This window comes from Pleuronectes platessa, chromosome 8 (genome assembly GCF_947347685.1).
Source record: "Pleuronectes platessa chromosome 8, fPlePla1.1, whole genome shotgun sequence".
Lineage (NCBI taxonomy): Eukaryota > Metazoa > Chordata > Actinopteri > Pleuronectiformes > Pleuronectidae > Pleuronectes > Pleuronectes platessa.
Window position 1 is genome coordinate 26,952,958 of NC_070633.1, and position 16,026 is coordinate 26,968,983.

At 47.7% G+C, this 16,026-nt stretch overlaps 1 protein-coding gene across 1 annotated transcript in view; it reads left to right on the top strand.

The window, feature by feature from the left end:
• LOC128445644 (protocadherin Fat 4) overlaps nucleotides 1-11,666 on the top strand; it is a 31,535-nt gene extending 19,869 nt beyond the window's left edge. Inside the window, exons 8-13 of the mRNA XM_053428386.1 lie at nucleotides 2,237-2,322; nucleotides 3,584-3,763; nucleotides 4,214-4,338; nucleotides 5,248-5,465; nucleotides 7,376-7,637; nucleotides 9,757-11,666. Of these exons, the coding sequence (XP_053284361.1) occupies nucleotides 2,237-2,322; nucleotides 3,584-3,763; nucleotides 4,214-4,338; nucleotides 5,248-5,465; nucleotides 7,376-7,637; nucleotides 9,757-11,666 (2,781 nt within the window). The remainder of the gene's footprint in view (nucleotides 1-2,236; nucleotides 2,323-3,583; nucleotides 3,764-4,213; nucleotides 4,339-5,247; nucleotides 5,466-7,375; nucleotides 7,638-9,756) is intronic.
• Nucleotides 11,667-16,026: the final 4,360 nt, after the last annotated feature.

Genomic DNA, 16,026 nt, shown 5'->3' on the forward strand with positions numbered 1-16,026 from the left:
GTCGTCTCCAAGCAAGAAGGTTGTGGGTTCAAACCTCTCATCCTGCCAGAGTCTTTCTGCATCATTGTTTTCCCCTCATGGCCTCATTTTCTCACCGACCTGGTTTCTTAGGTTGGTGACATCACAAACTTGGCTGTTGGAGTCCATTTGTTTACTGCAGCGTTAAGGTGGAAAGACTCAGACATGGTGTTGGCTGCTTCTTCCCTGGTTCTTTAGTCATATTAATAAGGTTAGCATGTCAGGGGACAACTTAAAATTCCATTCATCTGCAGTGAGTGTGTGTGGAGGCCGAGGTCGTATAAATAAGAAATAGCGAGACCCAGTGACATGAAGAGATCACAGCTGGGAGCGTCCAGGAAACAGCTCAGCGAGAACACATAACAGATTTTAATTCTGAGAACGAGGTTTGCAGATGTAGCTTCTTCTGGAACTCACGAGCATCGGCGACTAATCACCCGGCTTCTGATCATCTGAATTATTTGTCCTAGAAACAAGCAGAAAATAAACGTCCTACCAGCAGCGACTCAGCGGCTTCACCACAACTGAGGGCGATGCCACGGCTGCTCCGTCACATCGGTCACGGCCACGCAAACAGTGATCCGGCGTTTCCGTCACATTTCCCCTTCAGAATTCTCCAAATACTAAAAAACAACACAAAACAGTCATTTTCTAAGTGTTTTTATTTTCTCTGGAGAAATACTTGACAGTGAATGGCAGCGTACGAGAGGCACGACGGCACGGACTTTGATCACAGCTCAAAACTCTAATGGAATGTTCATGCGGTTCTTTACGGCTCCTCAGTTGGAGTCACGAATGTGTTGGAGGAGAACGAGTCCTGTTGTCTCTCGCTCGTCTCGTTGTGATTGCGTGGTTTGTGTGTGGTTTGTGTGTTTTATTCAGATTTGGGTCTGAGTGCGTGTCCTTGTGTCGGACTCGGACAAAAGAGAGGGAGGGTGTGTACTCGTGGTTGTTGCCTCTGTAGGATCCTTTCCTGCTTGTGAGACCTCATGAGGACAAGAGCTCGGTACTAATAAGGCGTATCATCATTTCTGAGATCCTGGTTAAAGTTAGCGGTTAAATGTGAGTTGTGGTTAAAGTCAGGGGACAGACTGGGACTTGAAAAATGTCCCTGGACTTTCTAAAACCAGTCCAGCCCCAGCGCCCCCTTCATGCTGGGAGTCCTGGCCGCAATTCAGCTCTGCATGACACTTCAGTCCGACTGGTGGTGAGGCATCAATTGGTAATGGTCAAAGTTTTAGGGATAAGGTTTTAGTTAGGCTGTACACCATGAATGCACGTTAACACAAAGTCTGTGTGTGTGTGTGTGTCTGTGTGTGGGTGTGTATGAGCTCCGAGCCGGTGTGGTCCATGTTAACTTAGCATCCGAGAGAGGTGGAGCGTGATCGACCCGGTTTTTCAACACTTTCACACACTTCTCCGCACAGTTCCCTCCGCAGCTCATTTCTTTTCTTCCTCATAAGGTCGTTCGCTCTCAGGGCAAAGGGAGAGAGAGAGGGAGGAGGGAGGGAGGGAGGGAGAGAGGGAGGGAGGGAATATGAGAATGACCCACATCTGGGCAAAAGATTTAGTGCCATTAACGGGAAGTAGGAAATGTTTGCTGTAATCTATGGCGTTTTTATGCCACTCGCCCCTCAACCACTGGGAGGGAATGATGAAAAATAATTGGCCTCCGTGCCTCGTGGGCGGACGAAACTCACACCAACCATTGAACATGACTTAGTTCCACAAACGCTCAGTGAGGAATGACTGGGTGGAACCAGAACCCTGGAGAGAAAGTTATGTCCACAGTCCGTGAGAAGAGGTTTTCAGATCTGCACACAATGAAGTTCTGTTAAGACGACAATCATGTTGCAAACAATAGGCTTTTGATGATTTTTTTAGATCCTGTCATGTTTCCTGACGTCAGTATTAGGCAGTAACACGCAGCACTGGGCAGTTTGGAGCTGTGGTGCTTTGTCTACGCCTTTAGCATCTTCACTACTCCAGAGTCTGGGGCTGGGTTGTCGTGTGGACATGAAGAAACGTTTCTTTTCTGCAGCTGCACGAGGACATGTCCTATATGACTCCATTCACTGACAGTGACACAAACCAATGAGATTACTATCAATCAATAATCAATAATTATCCCAAAACCACAATAGATGGAGATACAGGAACTTTACATCTGTTTAAAATCAAACAAACTGTATCTTTGTGTGTTTGTCTCATCGTGCAGGCTGCGTCTCTGACTGTGGACCTGTGTGGTGAAGACCAGGAACCAGGCTACTGTGCTGTGAGCAACGTGGCAGTGCACACTGACTGGTAAGAACATCACACACACACACACACACACTGAAACACACACACACTATACAAATAGACTGTTGACAGTTTCTTTTCCAAGGTCTGGAAAAATAAAAAAATTCACATTTTCCATGTCCTGCAAAATAATGGAAAATAATACAGGGCTGATCGTTTTTTTATGATACCTGCTGTGAACATATTTCCCTAATTTCCCACAGCTGTTGCTTTTTCACAACGAACCGACAACAATCCTCTTTGTGTAGTGAATCAACAACACAATCACTAGAGTATCAGAAGTAGTTTTTAGTTAGAAAACATAGAAGCAGAGACGTTCCACCCTCTTGTCCCTCGAGAGAAGCAGCGTCTGCTTCTGACCTGTTGCATGTCGACTGCGTTTGACAGCTCAAAACCAAACAGTGTGTTGTTTTTTCTATCCCGGGTTGGGAACCGGTTTCTGAAAGTTCCTCCAACTGAGTTTGACTCATCCAATGAGACGGAAATCTGCTCTAAACCCCAGAAAAGCTTGTAAAAACGAAATATTCCCCCGAGGTTTAAATGTTCCTTTGACTTTCAGCAGGGTGGAATGAATCTATTCAATACAGTGTTATTTCAAGTATGACACTATATATAGAATAAAGAAAACCACAAAATCAGACGCAGATTCCTGGAGGAGGAGCTCGTGGACTTTATTGTGTCTGGAGGAAAACAAATTGTTCACAAAATTGAATTCTTGCACATATTCTTTTGATTATTTGACAAAAAGAGTCAAAATGAAGTTGTGTGTTTGCAAATATACGACACGAGATGTAAAGTGTCGTAAAGTTACCGGATGGTCACAGCTTTAATGCACAGCCTGCTCTGAGCCAGGCCTTGTGGGGCGAGAACCTGAGACTGAGCATGTGTTTTTGTGTGTTTGAGCATGTGCGTGTGTGTGTGTGTGTGTGTGTGTGTGTGTGTGTGTGTGAGACAGATCGATCCAGCAGACGGGAAAGGGCCAGAAAGGTCTGCAGAGGGTTTATTCAGTAAATGTCCTGGGACCATGTTATTGTGAAACTCACTGACCCGCAGTGTCGTTCTGTTGGAGACGTGTGTGTGTGTGTGTGTGTGTGTGTGTGTGTGTGTGTGTGTGTGTGTGTGTCTGTGTGTGTGTGTGTGTGTGGCTCTGAATACCTGCATGTGCAGCATGTGGATTTCTGTCCATGTACTTTTGTCCCTCTGTTCAAGTCTTTGTGTGCTTCTGTTCCTCTGTGTGTGTGTGTGTCTGTGTGTGTGTGTGTAGGATCCTGGACGTGCAGCCCAACAGACTCTCGGTGGGAGGCGTCAGGTCAATAGAACCCGTCCTTCATCGGCGCGGTCAGATCGCCACCCACGACTTTGTCGGCTGCATCATGGAGTTCGCCGTGAACGGCCGGCCGCTGGAGCCCAGTCAGGCGCTGGCATCGCGTGGCATCCTTGACAGGTCGGCACCCCCCCCCCCCCCCCGGCCCCGCCCCTCCTCTGCCCTCCTTTCACCCGCCCTCCCCCCCCGGCCTCATCTGTCCGTCTTCTCTAACCTCGTCCTCTCTCGCTGTGGGACATCTGTTCACGCTCTCAAACCCTCTCCAGAGTTCTGAAAAAGATGTTTTTTAATACAAATGGCAGATTTTTGACGAGGGAAACCAATCGCAGAAATGCAGAGATTTTGTTTTTGTGTACTTCTCTGTCCTGCTGGTGAATAGTGAGGCTCGGACAGATCTTTTAATATGCTAATTCTCTAGGGTTCTTTATGGGGGATTTGTTGTATAGGGAGAGAAATCACAGCTCATCTGCCCCCGCTTCTTTTCTCGGCGGACCCCCCCTGGCTGCCGACTGTGTGCGGCTGACTTGTGTGTCAAACCGACTGTCTGATTGTCACTTTGTGTGTCGTTAGATGTCCGAGACTGGAAGGAGCCTGCACCGCCAGCCCCTGCCGACACGGTGGAACCTGCTTGGACCACTGGTCCTGGCAGCAGTGCCAGTGTGTGGACGGATTCACCGGCAAATTCTGTGAGAAATGTAAGCACGAGCGCCTTCGTGATGCTGAGGTGGCACTTATTTAAGAATCATGATTATTTATGATGCTTCCCTGTGAATCATCAAACTGCACCATGCAGCTTAATGCAGGCCACACTGCTGCAGTCCGGGCTTTATTGTAAAGCTTTTGTGTTTTTAAATATATACACACACGAGAGAAGTTACACGTTTTTAGATGCTGCAGCGTTTCCCACCAAATTAATTCAATCAGCAGTGATGCCATCTGTCGCACGTGCACACACACACTAACATCTCTCTCACGTGCCACAGATGTCGATTGACAGGTAATAAAAAGTGAAACACAAGTTCTCAAGTGAGAGAGAAAACTTATGGCATAACACTTGTGGGTACTTGCACAACTGCAGTTGAAACTATGAGGTCTGACTGCGTGGATTGTAAATAAGTGTTATAATATAGTTTTGGGTCATTATGAAACTGAGGCAGGAAACATTTGCTGCCAAAGTTTAAATAATTGATGAGATTCAATGTTTCTAAGGTTCAAGAGTAAATTATTACCATTAATCAATATCCTGACATTACTTCTAGAAACTAACAAGATCATTACTGAGGCGATCTGGGAACTTCTACAACAACCCACTGTGGATTATTCTATGTTTACTATCAGGCTGATGGTATTTGATGTACATTCATGTTCTTGCTCAAGGGCACACAGGCCGCTCCGGGGATTTGACCTGCATGTCTCAGCTATAAACAGATCTTTAGTGAGAATGTTAAAACCCATTTGAGGTTATGGCAGTCAGATTAGAGGGAAGTCATTTGGGCAGCAGCAGCAGAGTGGAAAGTTTTAATATTCTTACATTTTTCTAAAGTTGCCTTCTGAAAACTTGAGTCAGAGCTGGATTGAGGAGACTCTCTCTCTTTCTCCTGCAGACATGTCGGCCGACACCGCCCTGTCGCTGGACGGCACCGGCCGGCTGGACTACTCCCTGAAGTCGGGCCCCAAGCGGGACGTCCTGCTCCGGCAGGCGCTGCAGGGCTCGTCCCCGGACCCGACCGGGCCCAGCAGCCTGGAGGTGAAGTTCAGGACGCGCGGCAAGAGCGGCACGCTGCTGCACGTGCAGGAGAGCAGCAACTACACCACCGTGAAGGTGAGAGAGCGCACAGAGGAACATGTGGTACATTTCAAAATAAAAGCCAGGACTTGATTTAATATTCCTGTTTGTGGGGACAGACTGTTCTGCAGCTAAATGCATTTCTTTGATAATGCACGTCAAGCAGGCTCGTTAATAAAACTCTGTAAAAAGAAATTAAGCTGTAATCTGCTTCAAAAGAATGAGCATGATGAGGAAAACTGCATTTCCCATAATGCATTGCGCTGAACCCTCCCGTGTATTTCAGCGAATCGTCCGTCAGACGTCTTAAGAACGATGACGTTGTGAATAAGTATGTAAGTTGTAATTATTGGATTGAGAACAAACACGACTGCATATCTGGACGCTGTCTACTTAGATTGTCCCCCCCCCCACTATAAGCAAACTGCATCTCATCCTCCTCCCAGTCGTCCCATTCCTCTTTCTTCTCCTCTTGCACCCCCCCCTTCTCGCTCTGACTGATCCTGGGCAGATGACCAAAGAGTCCTGCAGTCTCATTCATCCTCTTTAATTTTCCTTTTAGGACCCTCCCCTCCCTCTCCCCCCCCCCCCCACCACCTTCAACCCCTTCCCACTTTTGTTTTCATTTCACTATCAAACATTCTCGCTTATTATGATTTTTAGATTTTTTATTATTTGGGGGTTTCCAGCTCCGAGCAGCTTCTGGTGCTCATCAACTCACCATCACAGCTTCATGAATCCTCCAGACGAGGGACTGTTCCAAGTGCTTTCAAAACCGTGCATGTGTACATATGTTGAGGGGGGAGAACTATATATACTGAGATATGAAGACAAAAAACAAGATGTTTAATAGATAAACATCCGTGATTGGTTTTCCAGGTTTAGCGCTCTCGGTATTCTTTGGCTTGGGGGACTTTCTGCTTTTCCCATTTTAAATCATGTCTTCCGGAAGCTACTTATCATTGCTGATTTTTGGGGTCTTTGAAAGGGAGGGGATGGGGATTACTTTTCCATCGGCGTGGGGAGTGCACACAGGAGATTATCAAACACGTGTAAACCGCAAATTTGTTTCCCAATGTCAAAGTGAGCCTGATTCATTTGTTTTAAAGATGGAGATCCGTGCTTCCTTTTCTGGAGAGGCTCCTCCTCCAGTGGGTGTTTAAATTTTTCTGTGAATTTGTCGTCAACAAGTTTCTGATCTGCACACACACACACACACACACACACACACACACACAAGTTGTGAGAACATGATTAAGTGCTGTGTGTGCCGCTGGGGGGAAAGATTTACGAGCGTCGAGCTGCATTTTTCTTTTCTATCTCTGACCTCAGCAGCAGATTCAGGAAGCAGTGTTTGGTTCTGTGGAAAGCGAGTGAAGGTTTCCTCTCGTCACTTGTCACCGACGCTGACAAGATAATCCACTGATCAGATAAAATGCATTTTGCTCCACAAGGAAGATTATTTATTATTTATTTTCCCAGTTCATCATTGATCTGCTGACTGATATGTGTATTAGCAGAGATAGATGCTGTCAATCTCAACTATAAACCCGCCCCCACGCCTCAATTCTGTGTTACATTAACACACATAACAGTATATTGCATATTGCACATCCACATTTCTCTCCTGTTTTGCATTTTACTTTTTATTTAACTTTTTATATCTTGTATATATTTTTGTTTTGTTTTATATATAGTTATTTCTTTCTTATGTGAAGTTCTTATTGTGTTTTTATGTTTTATGTTCAATGTATGCATCTATTTACCAAAGAAAATTCCGGGTAGGTGTAAACCTACTTGGCAATAAATCCTTTCTGATTCCATGTTATATCACAGAAGAACTGATGCCCTGCTCATTCTCCTTGTGTTTTTCACCCAGTATAATGTTTTTCATCTGACTGGTGACCACTGCACTCAAACCTCCACCTCTGTTCTCTCTCCTGCAGCTGAGGAACGGGAACATCCAGTACATCTCAGACGCCGGCCTCGGTGGGAAGGTGGAGCGGACCGTGGGCGACGCGGTGCTGTCCGACGGCCAGTGGCACACGCTCCAGCTGGTGAAGAACGGCTCCACCACTGTGCTGCAGGTGGACAACGGCCACCCCCGGGTCATCCAGCATCCCACGCAGGACTTCGGAGGTCTGGGGGTCGTGACCTTCTCTCTGGGAGGGATCCCACCCGGACCTGCGCAGCAGAAAACTGGAGCAGGTGAGGCTGGAAGCTGTTTCTGTCTCCAACCCAGTGTTAAAAAAGTTAGTTTCTCGCCTGGGACTGGAAGATTGCCAGTTTGATCGCAGACTGGGAGGATGAGTCTTGGCAGGGGAGGTGAGAGACTGGTTTTCCACTCCCTCATTACCACAACTGAGGTGCCTATGAGCAAACCCCCCCCCCCCCCCCCCCCCCCTTTAATACCCGTCAGCTCCAGACACGAAGATTTCACAACAGAGATTTTCTCCGTCCAAAGAAATTACAAACTTTGATCAAACGATCCACTTGGCGTCATGTGGAGTATGTAACGTATGTGGTGGGAGAGGGTTGTGTTTGGTTTAAGGAGCTGCTGACTGAGGCAACCATAAAGAACTTCATTATCACAGCTTTCATCAGACACGAGTCTAATGATGATCTAAATGTCGTCTCTGAGGTTTTTCACCCCTAACTAGAAATCTGTCATATTTAACACCCTGTCCACACTAATGCAGATATGTTGAGCACACAGCGTTTTAAAGTCACTAAAACATAACATTTCATAAACTTGTCATCTGTGTGGACATATAAAATTTTCTCAGCCAGGAACTAACTTTTCCAATTATTCCAAAACCACATAAACACACAATGAGTTTCCTTGTTGTGACGCAGACGTTCTGTAAAACTAATTAAAATAACACCAGAGGTCCAAGGGGTTAAAAAGTTTCTCTCTCTCCAAAACCTTGTTGAACGTGCACTTTATTTACACACGTGTTTGTATGTGTGGACGAACATGTGTATTTACGTGCCGTGTCAAACACACATGCTGAATCTCTCAAAAACTGGCATCCGACCAAGAAACTCACCCACTCTTCACCCGCTGTAAATTACCGACGCAGCGGTTTTCACATGTTATGGAAACCTCCCCTGCACGCTCACATACAGTGCACATGTGAGACACAGCTCTCAGGATCCTGTGAGCCCTTATAAATCCTCTACAACCCCCTTTTTCTTTTACACTCCTTCCACCAAAACGAATTAATAGTCTGCAGCTTAAACCGCTGACCCTGTTTGGTGTCCGTCCAACACGACTCCATTAAACCGGCTGGAACTCCGTGTCTGTTTGACACTGCTGAGATTTACCTGCTTCGGATTTACAGCAGTTGAGTAAATGTTTCTTCATCAGAGAATCATCTACGCCCACAAACCAGCGAGTTCGTTTGATTTGGCCTCGTCTCGGAGCCGCTGCCTTTGAGGACTTTCTTCACTCGTCTCTTTTCCACCGGCTCTCGTCATAGTTTAGAGCTAAATCACAGACGAGATGTCCTGAAATGTGAGTTGAGAACAGTTTGCAGAAGGTGCAGGAGACGGTTTCCACAGGGAGGTCATAAAGCACAGTAAGCTTCAGAGATTCAGGCGGGGGAGGGGAGGGGGGAGTCGAACCCGATACTCTGGACTAATAAGGTAAAAATGAGCAATTTGAAGGATTTCTCGACCTGGTTTACACGAGGACCCGGGCGTGTTTCAAAACAAACAGATCCTGAGCACGCAGGTCCGTGGCCGGCTGCCCGTCCACCGGGCCCTGCGTCTGCGGCTCAACCCTCCTGTGCTCTTGTGTACTCACTTTTCGAGAGCTAATGAAAAGACACGAATGGATTTAATCTGCACTGGGATAAATTCAATAAAATCTATTTACATCGGTGAGGCAGCGCTGTGAGGCAATACACAGAGCGAAGGATCGAATTAGACACAGAGACGCTCACTCAACCCAGATGTGTGTCTCCGAGCTATAATGGCGCTGACGATAGATTCTCTGTTTGAGAAAAGAAAATCATATTTCTCCTCTCAAATTGGCCACTGATAAATGCGACCCATTTTGTTTAATATGATTTTTTTTTGCAGAGGTGCTTCCTACAAGGAAATTTCTCTTGTTATTTTTTTTGATCCGAAGCTTGAAACAATTACCCGTCTAAACAAAATTCCTTTAGCCCTGATTATAACTCCCAGTTCCTTATTTTCAAGGAAGCGTTCCAACCTTGGCAGAAATTTTGAAAAGCCATCAATTGGGAAAGATTCCCCCCCCCGGCCACTGTTGTTCGTTTCTCATTTATTTGACCCAGTTCTCTCTCTCATTCATCCGCAGGTTTCGATGGCTGCTTGGCCTACGTGAAGTACAACAGGGAGAACCTGCCGTTCACCGGAGAACACAGCCTGGTGACCTTGACCAAGACCAGCTCATCGGTCAAGATCGGCTGCAGGGGTCCCAACCTTTGTGAGAGCAGTCCGTGCTGGGATGGCCTGATGTGCGTGAACCAGTGGTACACGTACCAGTGTGTCCCGCCCGGCGACTGCACCTCTAATCCCTGCCAGAACCACGGCAGCTGTGTGCCAGATCCCCACTCGGGTTACACCTGCGCCTGCTCCGAGTTCTACACAGGAAGGACTTGTGAGACCTTGGTGGCCTGTCTGGGTGTCCAGTGTCCTCAGGGTACCGTCTGCAAAACAGCCAACAATGGCGGCTTTGTGTGCAGCCCCAGCCCCACGGCGGAGACCATGGTCCTCCCCATCTGGGCGGTGCCCGCCATCGTTGGCAGCTGTGCCACTGTCCTTGCCTTGGTGGTCCTCAGCCTGATCCTGTGCAACCACTGCCGGGGCCGCAACAGGACCAAAGTGCCAAAGGAACCCAAGGAGAAGAAGCCCAAGGAGAAGAAGAAGAAGAAAAAGAAGAAGGGGAGTGAGAACGTAGCATTCGACGACCCAGATAACATCCCGCCGTACGGAGACGACATGACGGTACGGAAGCAGCCGGAAGGGAACCCCAAACCGGACATCATAGAGAGGGAGAACCCGTACCTGATCTACGATGAAACAGACATTTCCCACAACAATGAGACGGTGCCCAGCGCCCCCTGCGCCCCCTGCAACGGCCCCGAGGCGGATATCGAACATTACGACATAGACAACGCCAGCAGCATCGCTCCATCCGACGCTGACATCATCCAGCACTACAAACAGTTCCGTAGCCACACCCCCAAGTTCTCCATCCAGAGACACAGCCCACTGGGCTTCGCCAGGCAGTCCCCCTTACCGCTCGGAGCAACCAGCTACAACTACCAGCCGCAGTACACGCAAGCACTGAGGTCCACGCCGCTCAGCCACTCCCACTCAGCGTGCCCCACCCCCAACCCTCTGTCCAGACACTCCCCCGCCCCGTTCAACAAGCCCTCGTCCTTTTACCGCAACACGCCGACCAGAGAACTCAACCTGGCTCGCCGTGACGGCAGCCCGCTGGACCTGCACAACGACATGTGCCAGCCACCGCCCATGTTCAACTACGCCACCCGGCTGGGGAGGCGCAGCAAGAGTCCACAGACGATGGCCAGTCACGGCCACACGTCCAGGCCGGGCAGCCGGCTGAAGCAGCCGATAGAGCAGATCCCCCTGGAGACGGGGCCGCCCGTGGGGCTGTCCATCGAGGAGGTGGAGCGTCTGAATACTCCACGTCCACGCAACCCCAGCATCTGCAGCGCCGACCACGGGCGCTCCAGCTCGGAGGAGGACTGCCGCCGGCCGCTGTCCAGGGTCCGCAACCCCGCCGACGGCATCCCGGCCCCGGAGTCCTCTTCAGAAAGTGACTCTCACGACTCCTTCACCTGCTCGGAGATGGAGTACGACCGGGAGAAACCGGTTTCCTACAGCTCCCGCGTCCCCAAGCTCTCACAAGTCAACGAGTCAGACGCCGACGACGAGGACTACGGCGGGAGGCTGAAGCAGCGGCGTTACTCGAGTCGGAGGGCGGAGGGGGGGCCGGGTGTTTCCCAGATGCCCCCTGGCGAGCAGCACTACACCCTGCCCCACAAACTGGGCCAGCCAGCTGGGGGCTTCAACTGGGACAATCTGTTGAACTGGGGCCCCGGCTTCGGACATTATGTTGACGTGTTCAAGGACTTAGCTTTGCTTCCCGAGAACGCGGCGGCGAAAGACATTGAAATGAACAGTGGTGACGGTTCAGTGACCATTTTAAACGAAGGAGAAGCTGAGCAATATGTATGAGACTATTTATTATGATGTACAATATGGTGACATTCTCCATTTGAAAAAAAAAACAAGAAAAAAGGAAGACTGTACATTTCAAGAGAGCATTGGACTCCATGTTTTTTTTTGTTTTTTACATTATTCAAGAATAATAAGACGACTTTCAATGCAGTAAGGCAGAAAAACAGCACCTGTAACACGACAGAATTTGTCGTTGTCCACCTTGGAATAGTTTACCAGTCTCTTCTCGGTCCAAACTCGACTGTACAACCGTTCATTCATCTCCGAGGCCTCGTTACAACGGATCCATTGACGCCGCTCGGCTCCGAAAATCTAAATCCCCACGTCTGAATCCAATTTAGCGACTGCAGACGTTATCTTGATCGAACATTTCTGTTCTGCGTTACCAATACGGCCTCTTCTCTCCAAGAACCTCCTCTAACATCCACAGCTGGGCGATTGGCTGGGGGGGGGGGGGGTAACATTAACACTCACAGACAAACTCCCGGTGTCTGTGTTTTAAAGGGGTTCAATTTTCAATTAAATACGAAGCATGTGTGTATTTGATCTGACTGCACCTGTTACCGACAGGACGTGCCCCCCCCCCCCCCCCCCTCCCAGTTTTGAAAGCAACTTGTGTATCTGCACCTACATTCTGATTGGACCGTCTCTGCCCTGGTGTGTTTCCCCTCAGACGACTGGCTAAACGCTCCAAGACGGAGGGTTTGATGAAGTCTCCTGCCTTACAGACATTTGAGGATTTCAGTACAGGGGGGGGGGGGGATGGGGGGGGAGCTTCCTCTTTTGTGTTTACGTCATGAGTCGAGTAGAAGAAGACGTTGTTTGTTTCTGGGTGGGGGGGGGGGGGCAGGTAGAGAGCTGTCTGTCACAGATTAGCATTTTCTGACAAAGCCAAGTAATGACGACGATGATGATGATGATGATGATGATGATGATGATGTTGATGATGATGATGATGATGATCGTATAAACATGACCCCGACTAAAAAACACTATGAACTTGTGTACATTTTTTTAATTCATGAGAAATCATGGAGTCATTTGTTGGTGTCTTCGTCCATTATTTTGACATTTGTATGGTTTCTACATTTTTGTACTGTTTATTAACTTAAATTACTTAAGCTGTGTTTTTATGGATATTTTCATATGCTGAAATGTATGTCCTTGCTTTCGGGGAAAGTAAGATTGAAGACTTATTTTTTACATTTGTTACGTATGTAACATCAGTATTTTCCACTTTTGATAAAACTATAACATGCTGTATGCTTTGTACCTGTAAAAAGCCAATAACAGAATAAAAAAAAAGTATTTATTTACATGCAGCTGTAGAAGCGTTATTTCAGGTCAGTCTCGTCTTTTATGTGACGTCTCTTTCTCATTATTATATATTTTTGTTGTTCTTGAATTTTTGTTTATATCACAGTTGCCATCTGTTGCATGTTACATTTGGTTCCTGTGACGTTTCCCAGCTCCTGAAAATATCTGCAGCCACTGACTCAGACATTTCTCACATGCTGCCCCTCCAGATAATGTTCTAAGGAATTGAGAGCAGGTCTGAAAGCTTCTTGAAATGCATGTAAGCATTGGTTATTTTTAAAAATAGCCACCTTCCAGCTCAGATTTCCTCTTTTTCCCAGATCTGAAGGTATTCCATATTCAGTGTTCTCTCCGTGCGCCGTCTTTAAATAACACTCAGTCCGAACAAAACATTTAAAAAGGCATTTCAGGACCCGAGTGTAACCGAGCCACCGCGCTCGCAGCCAAGCAAAACATCACGCGGCTGTCCGCGACGCTCGGCCCGATATTGCTTTCACCAATTATTTACATCTGGCTTATTGAGCAGAACCTTTTTTGTCATAGCTCAGTGATCCGGTATGCAACATGCTTATCTGCTCCGTCATCGGGAGGAGAGAGAGGCCACGAGAGAAAACGCAGGGAGCCGTAAAACCCAAGCGGAGACTGACAGGCCCAGATCTGGGTCAGTCACCCCGAGCGGGTGGAGGGGCTCGAACCCGCGGTACCGTTGTTGACTGACGTCTCGCTGGGGCGGCCGCACCACGCTGATGCAGAGATAATGACAACACTGTGATAGTGAGCGTGGGTGAGCGGCCGGGCAGAGTAAATAGGAGACGAATTCAAATAAACCTCACAGCATCTATCTCCTCTGGTGGCCCCCCCCCCACCACCACCACCACCACCACCAGCCTCCCTGTAGGTGACTGGGATCAGCTTGTATACACAGAGGCCACATTGTTCTACAGTGCGCTGAGATGTAAAACACTCATGAGCCTTGACATGAATCTGTCTTCCTGATTTTCTTTTGGGGGGGGCAGGGTGGTGGTGCTGGGGCGAGTTTGTGTCCCCCCCCCCCCCCTCTCTTTTTTTCCACCAGTGCTGTTTTTGGAGGTTTTCCAGACGACTGCTGGACTTCATCGAAACGGCCGAGGAGCTTATGATGTGTTTAAGGATTAATTGCAATGTATATATCCCAAGTGCCAACATTGGGTTTGACATCAACCCCTCGTAAAATACACAACGTGTGTGTTATTCCTGTGGATGCACATGGTTGTTGTTTCAGTTACGAATGACGTGACATGAAAAACACAAAGAGCATCGCACAGCAGAGTGATCAAGAGCGTGTCTCGTAAAATCGTAATGCGTTTCACAGATCTGCAAACTCGACTCATTAAACTTATTAAAAGAGTCAAACGCAGTTTTCTCTCCACTGAATCAACACGTGTCATTAAAACCATAATTCCCAGTAAGATGATTTCCATGTTGACTCGAGAGATTCTTCTGCGTTTATGAAAAAGGATGCGGCACCGACGCTGTGATTGACTTTCTCGAAACAGAAAGTTACTCTGAAATAAAGTTAATCTTCACCGAAGACTTGTTTATAGAAGGATTGATTATACTGAGTGATCGTGCAGCAGGGCCGTGTGCAGACATTTTGGGGGCAGAGGCTCTTTCTCTGCTGCTAGTTTCTACTTTATATTGAGAATAACTGACAGCAACAGGGAGAGGAACATACCTAAGAAGGAATTTTCTAAAACTGCACTAATAACTATATTTTTTACTTTATTTAGTCGTTTATGACAATAAATCATTTGAATTGTTTTGGTGCGATTGAAAAACATTTTCTTCACTTTTCTCTCGTCCGCTTTGCATCTGACTCCTCAACTGATTCACAGTGTTTTCAGCCAGAAGCAAAGAGAAGAGTGATCATCTTCAACCAGGACATCTTCATCTTCTTCTTCTTCTTCTTCTTCTTCTTCTTCTTCTTCTTCATCTTCTTCTTCTTCTTCTTCTTCTTCTTCTGTGGTGCTCCAGGAAGCTCCCTGGTCTGGTGGCAACTCCCCTGTGGAGACTCAGGTTCTGGTGCAGCGCTCACCTCAGCGTGTGTGTGTGTGTGTGTGTGTGTGTGTGTGTGTGTAGGTGTGTGTATGTGTGTGTGTGTGTGGGAGACAACATTAACACCACCCCCCGGCTCCGAGGGGCACTGCCCGTTTCACATGTGCATCAAAGCAGGATAAGTGTTCTCTAATGCTGTGTGTAGTGCAGCCAGCCGAGGCCTCTCAACGCACATGAAAGCCTCAACGAGGAGTCCGAGCTGTTGGGAAATAGAAGGGAATGGTGCGTGTGTGTGTGTGTGTGTGTGTATGTGTGTGTGTGTGTGTGAAGAAGACGATGACTTGTCTCTTCTTTGGAACCGGCGCCTCCCTTCCTCCACTCTGTGGTGTTTGCTCCAGCACTGAGGGGCTTGGATCGGCCGATGGCTCAGCTCTTCACCAGCTTGAGAACATTCACAGAAGTGTGTGATCGATGCTGAACAGACAACACGGTCACGGGGGGGGGCGAGCTGGCTCTGGTGTCACCGCGCTGTCAGGCTCCACGGAGGCAGCACATCTGCTTCTGGTCCCCCGTGTCACATTCTGCCGCTTCAGCAACTTCTGGCTCTTTTTTTTGTTTTGTTTTCTAATTCGAGGAGATGCCGCCGACTTAACTGCCGGTTGAGTCACCGAGTGTTTGGCAACAGGGGGAACTGTCGCTCCTCTGGGAGGCCGAGGATTCTCTCAGCTGGTCCCCTGAAGTGTCTCTCACTCTGACGCAGCAGATGTCGATACTGGTTTTAATGACTCTGGTTTAAATGACTCTGGTTTTAATGACTCTGTTGACTCTGACACTCTGTTTGCTAAAGTGGATCCAGAAGATAAACTGCACTCTGAGTTTAAAACCATGTTTCATCTTGTTCCTTTGATGGAGGAAAAGCTTAAACTCAGTTAATTTGAAGAGAGTTTTCACACCTGAAAGTTTGATCCAAGCTTCTTGTCTTTGAAGTGTTTGATGTGGTTTGTTT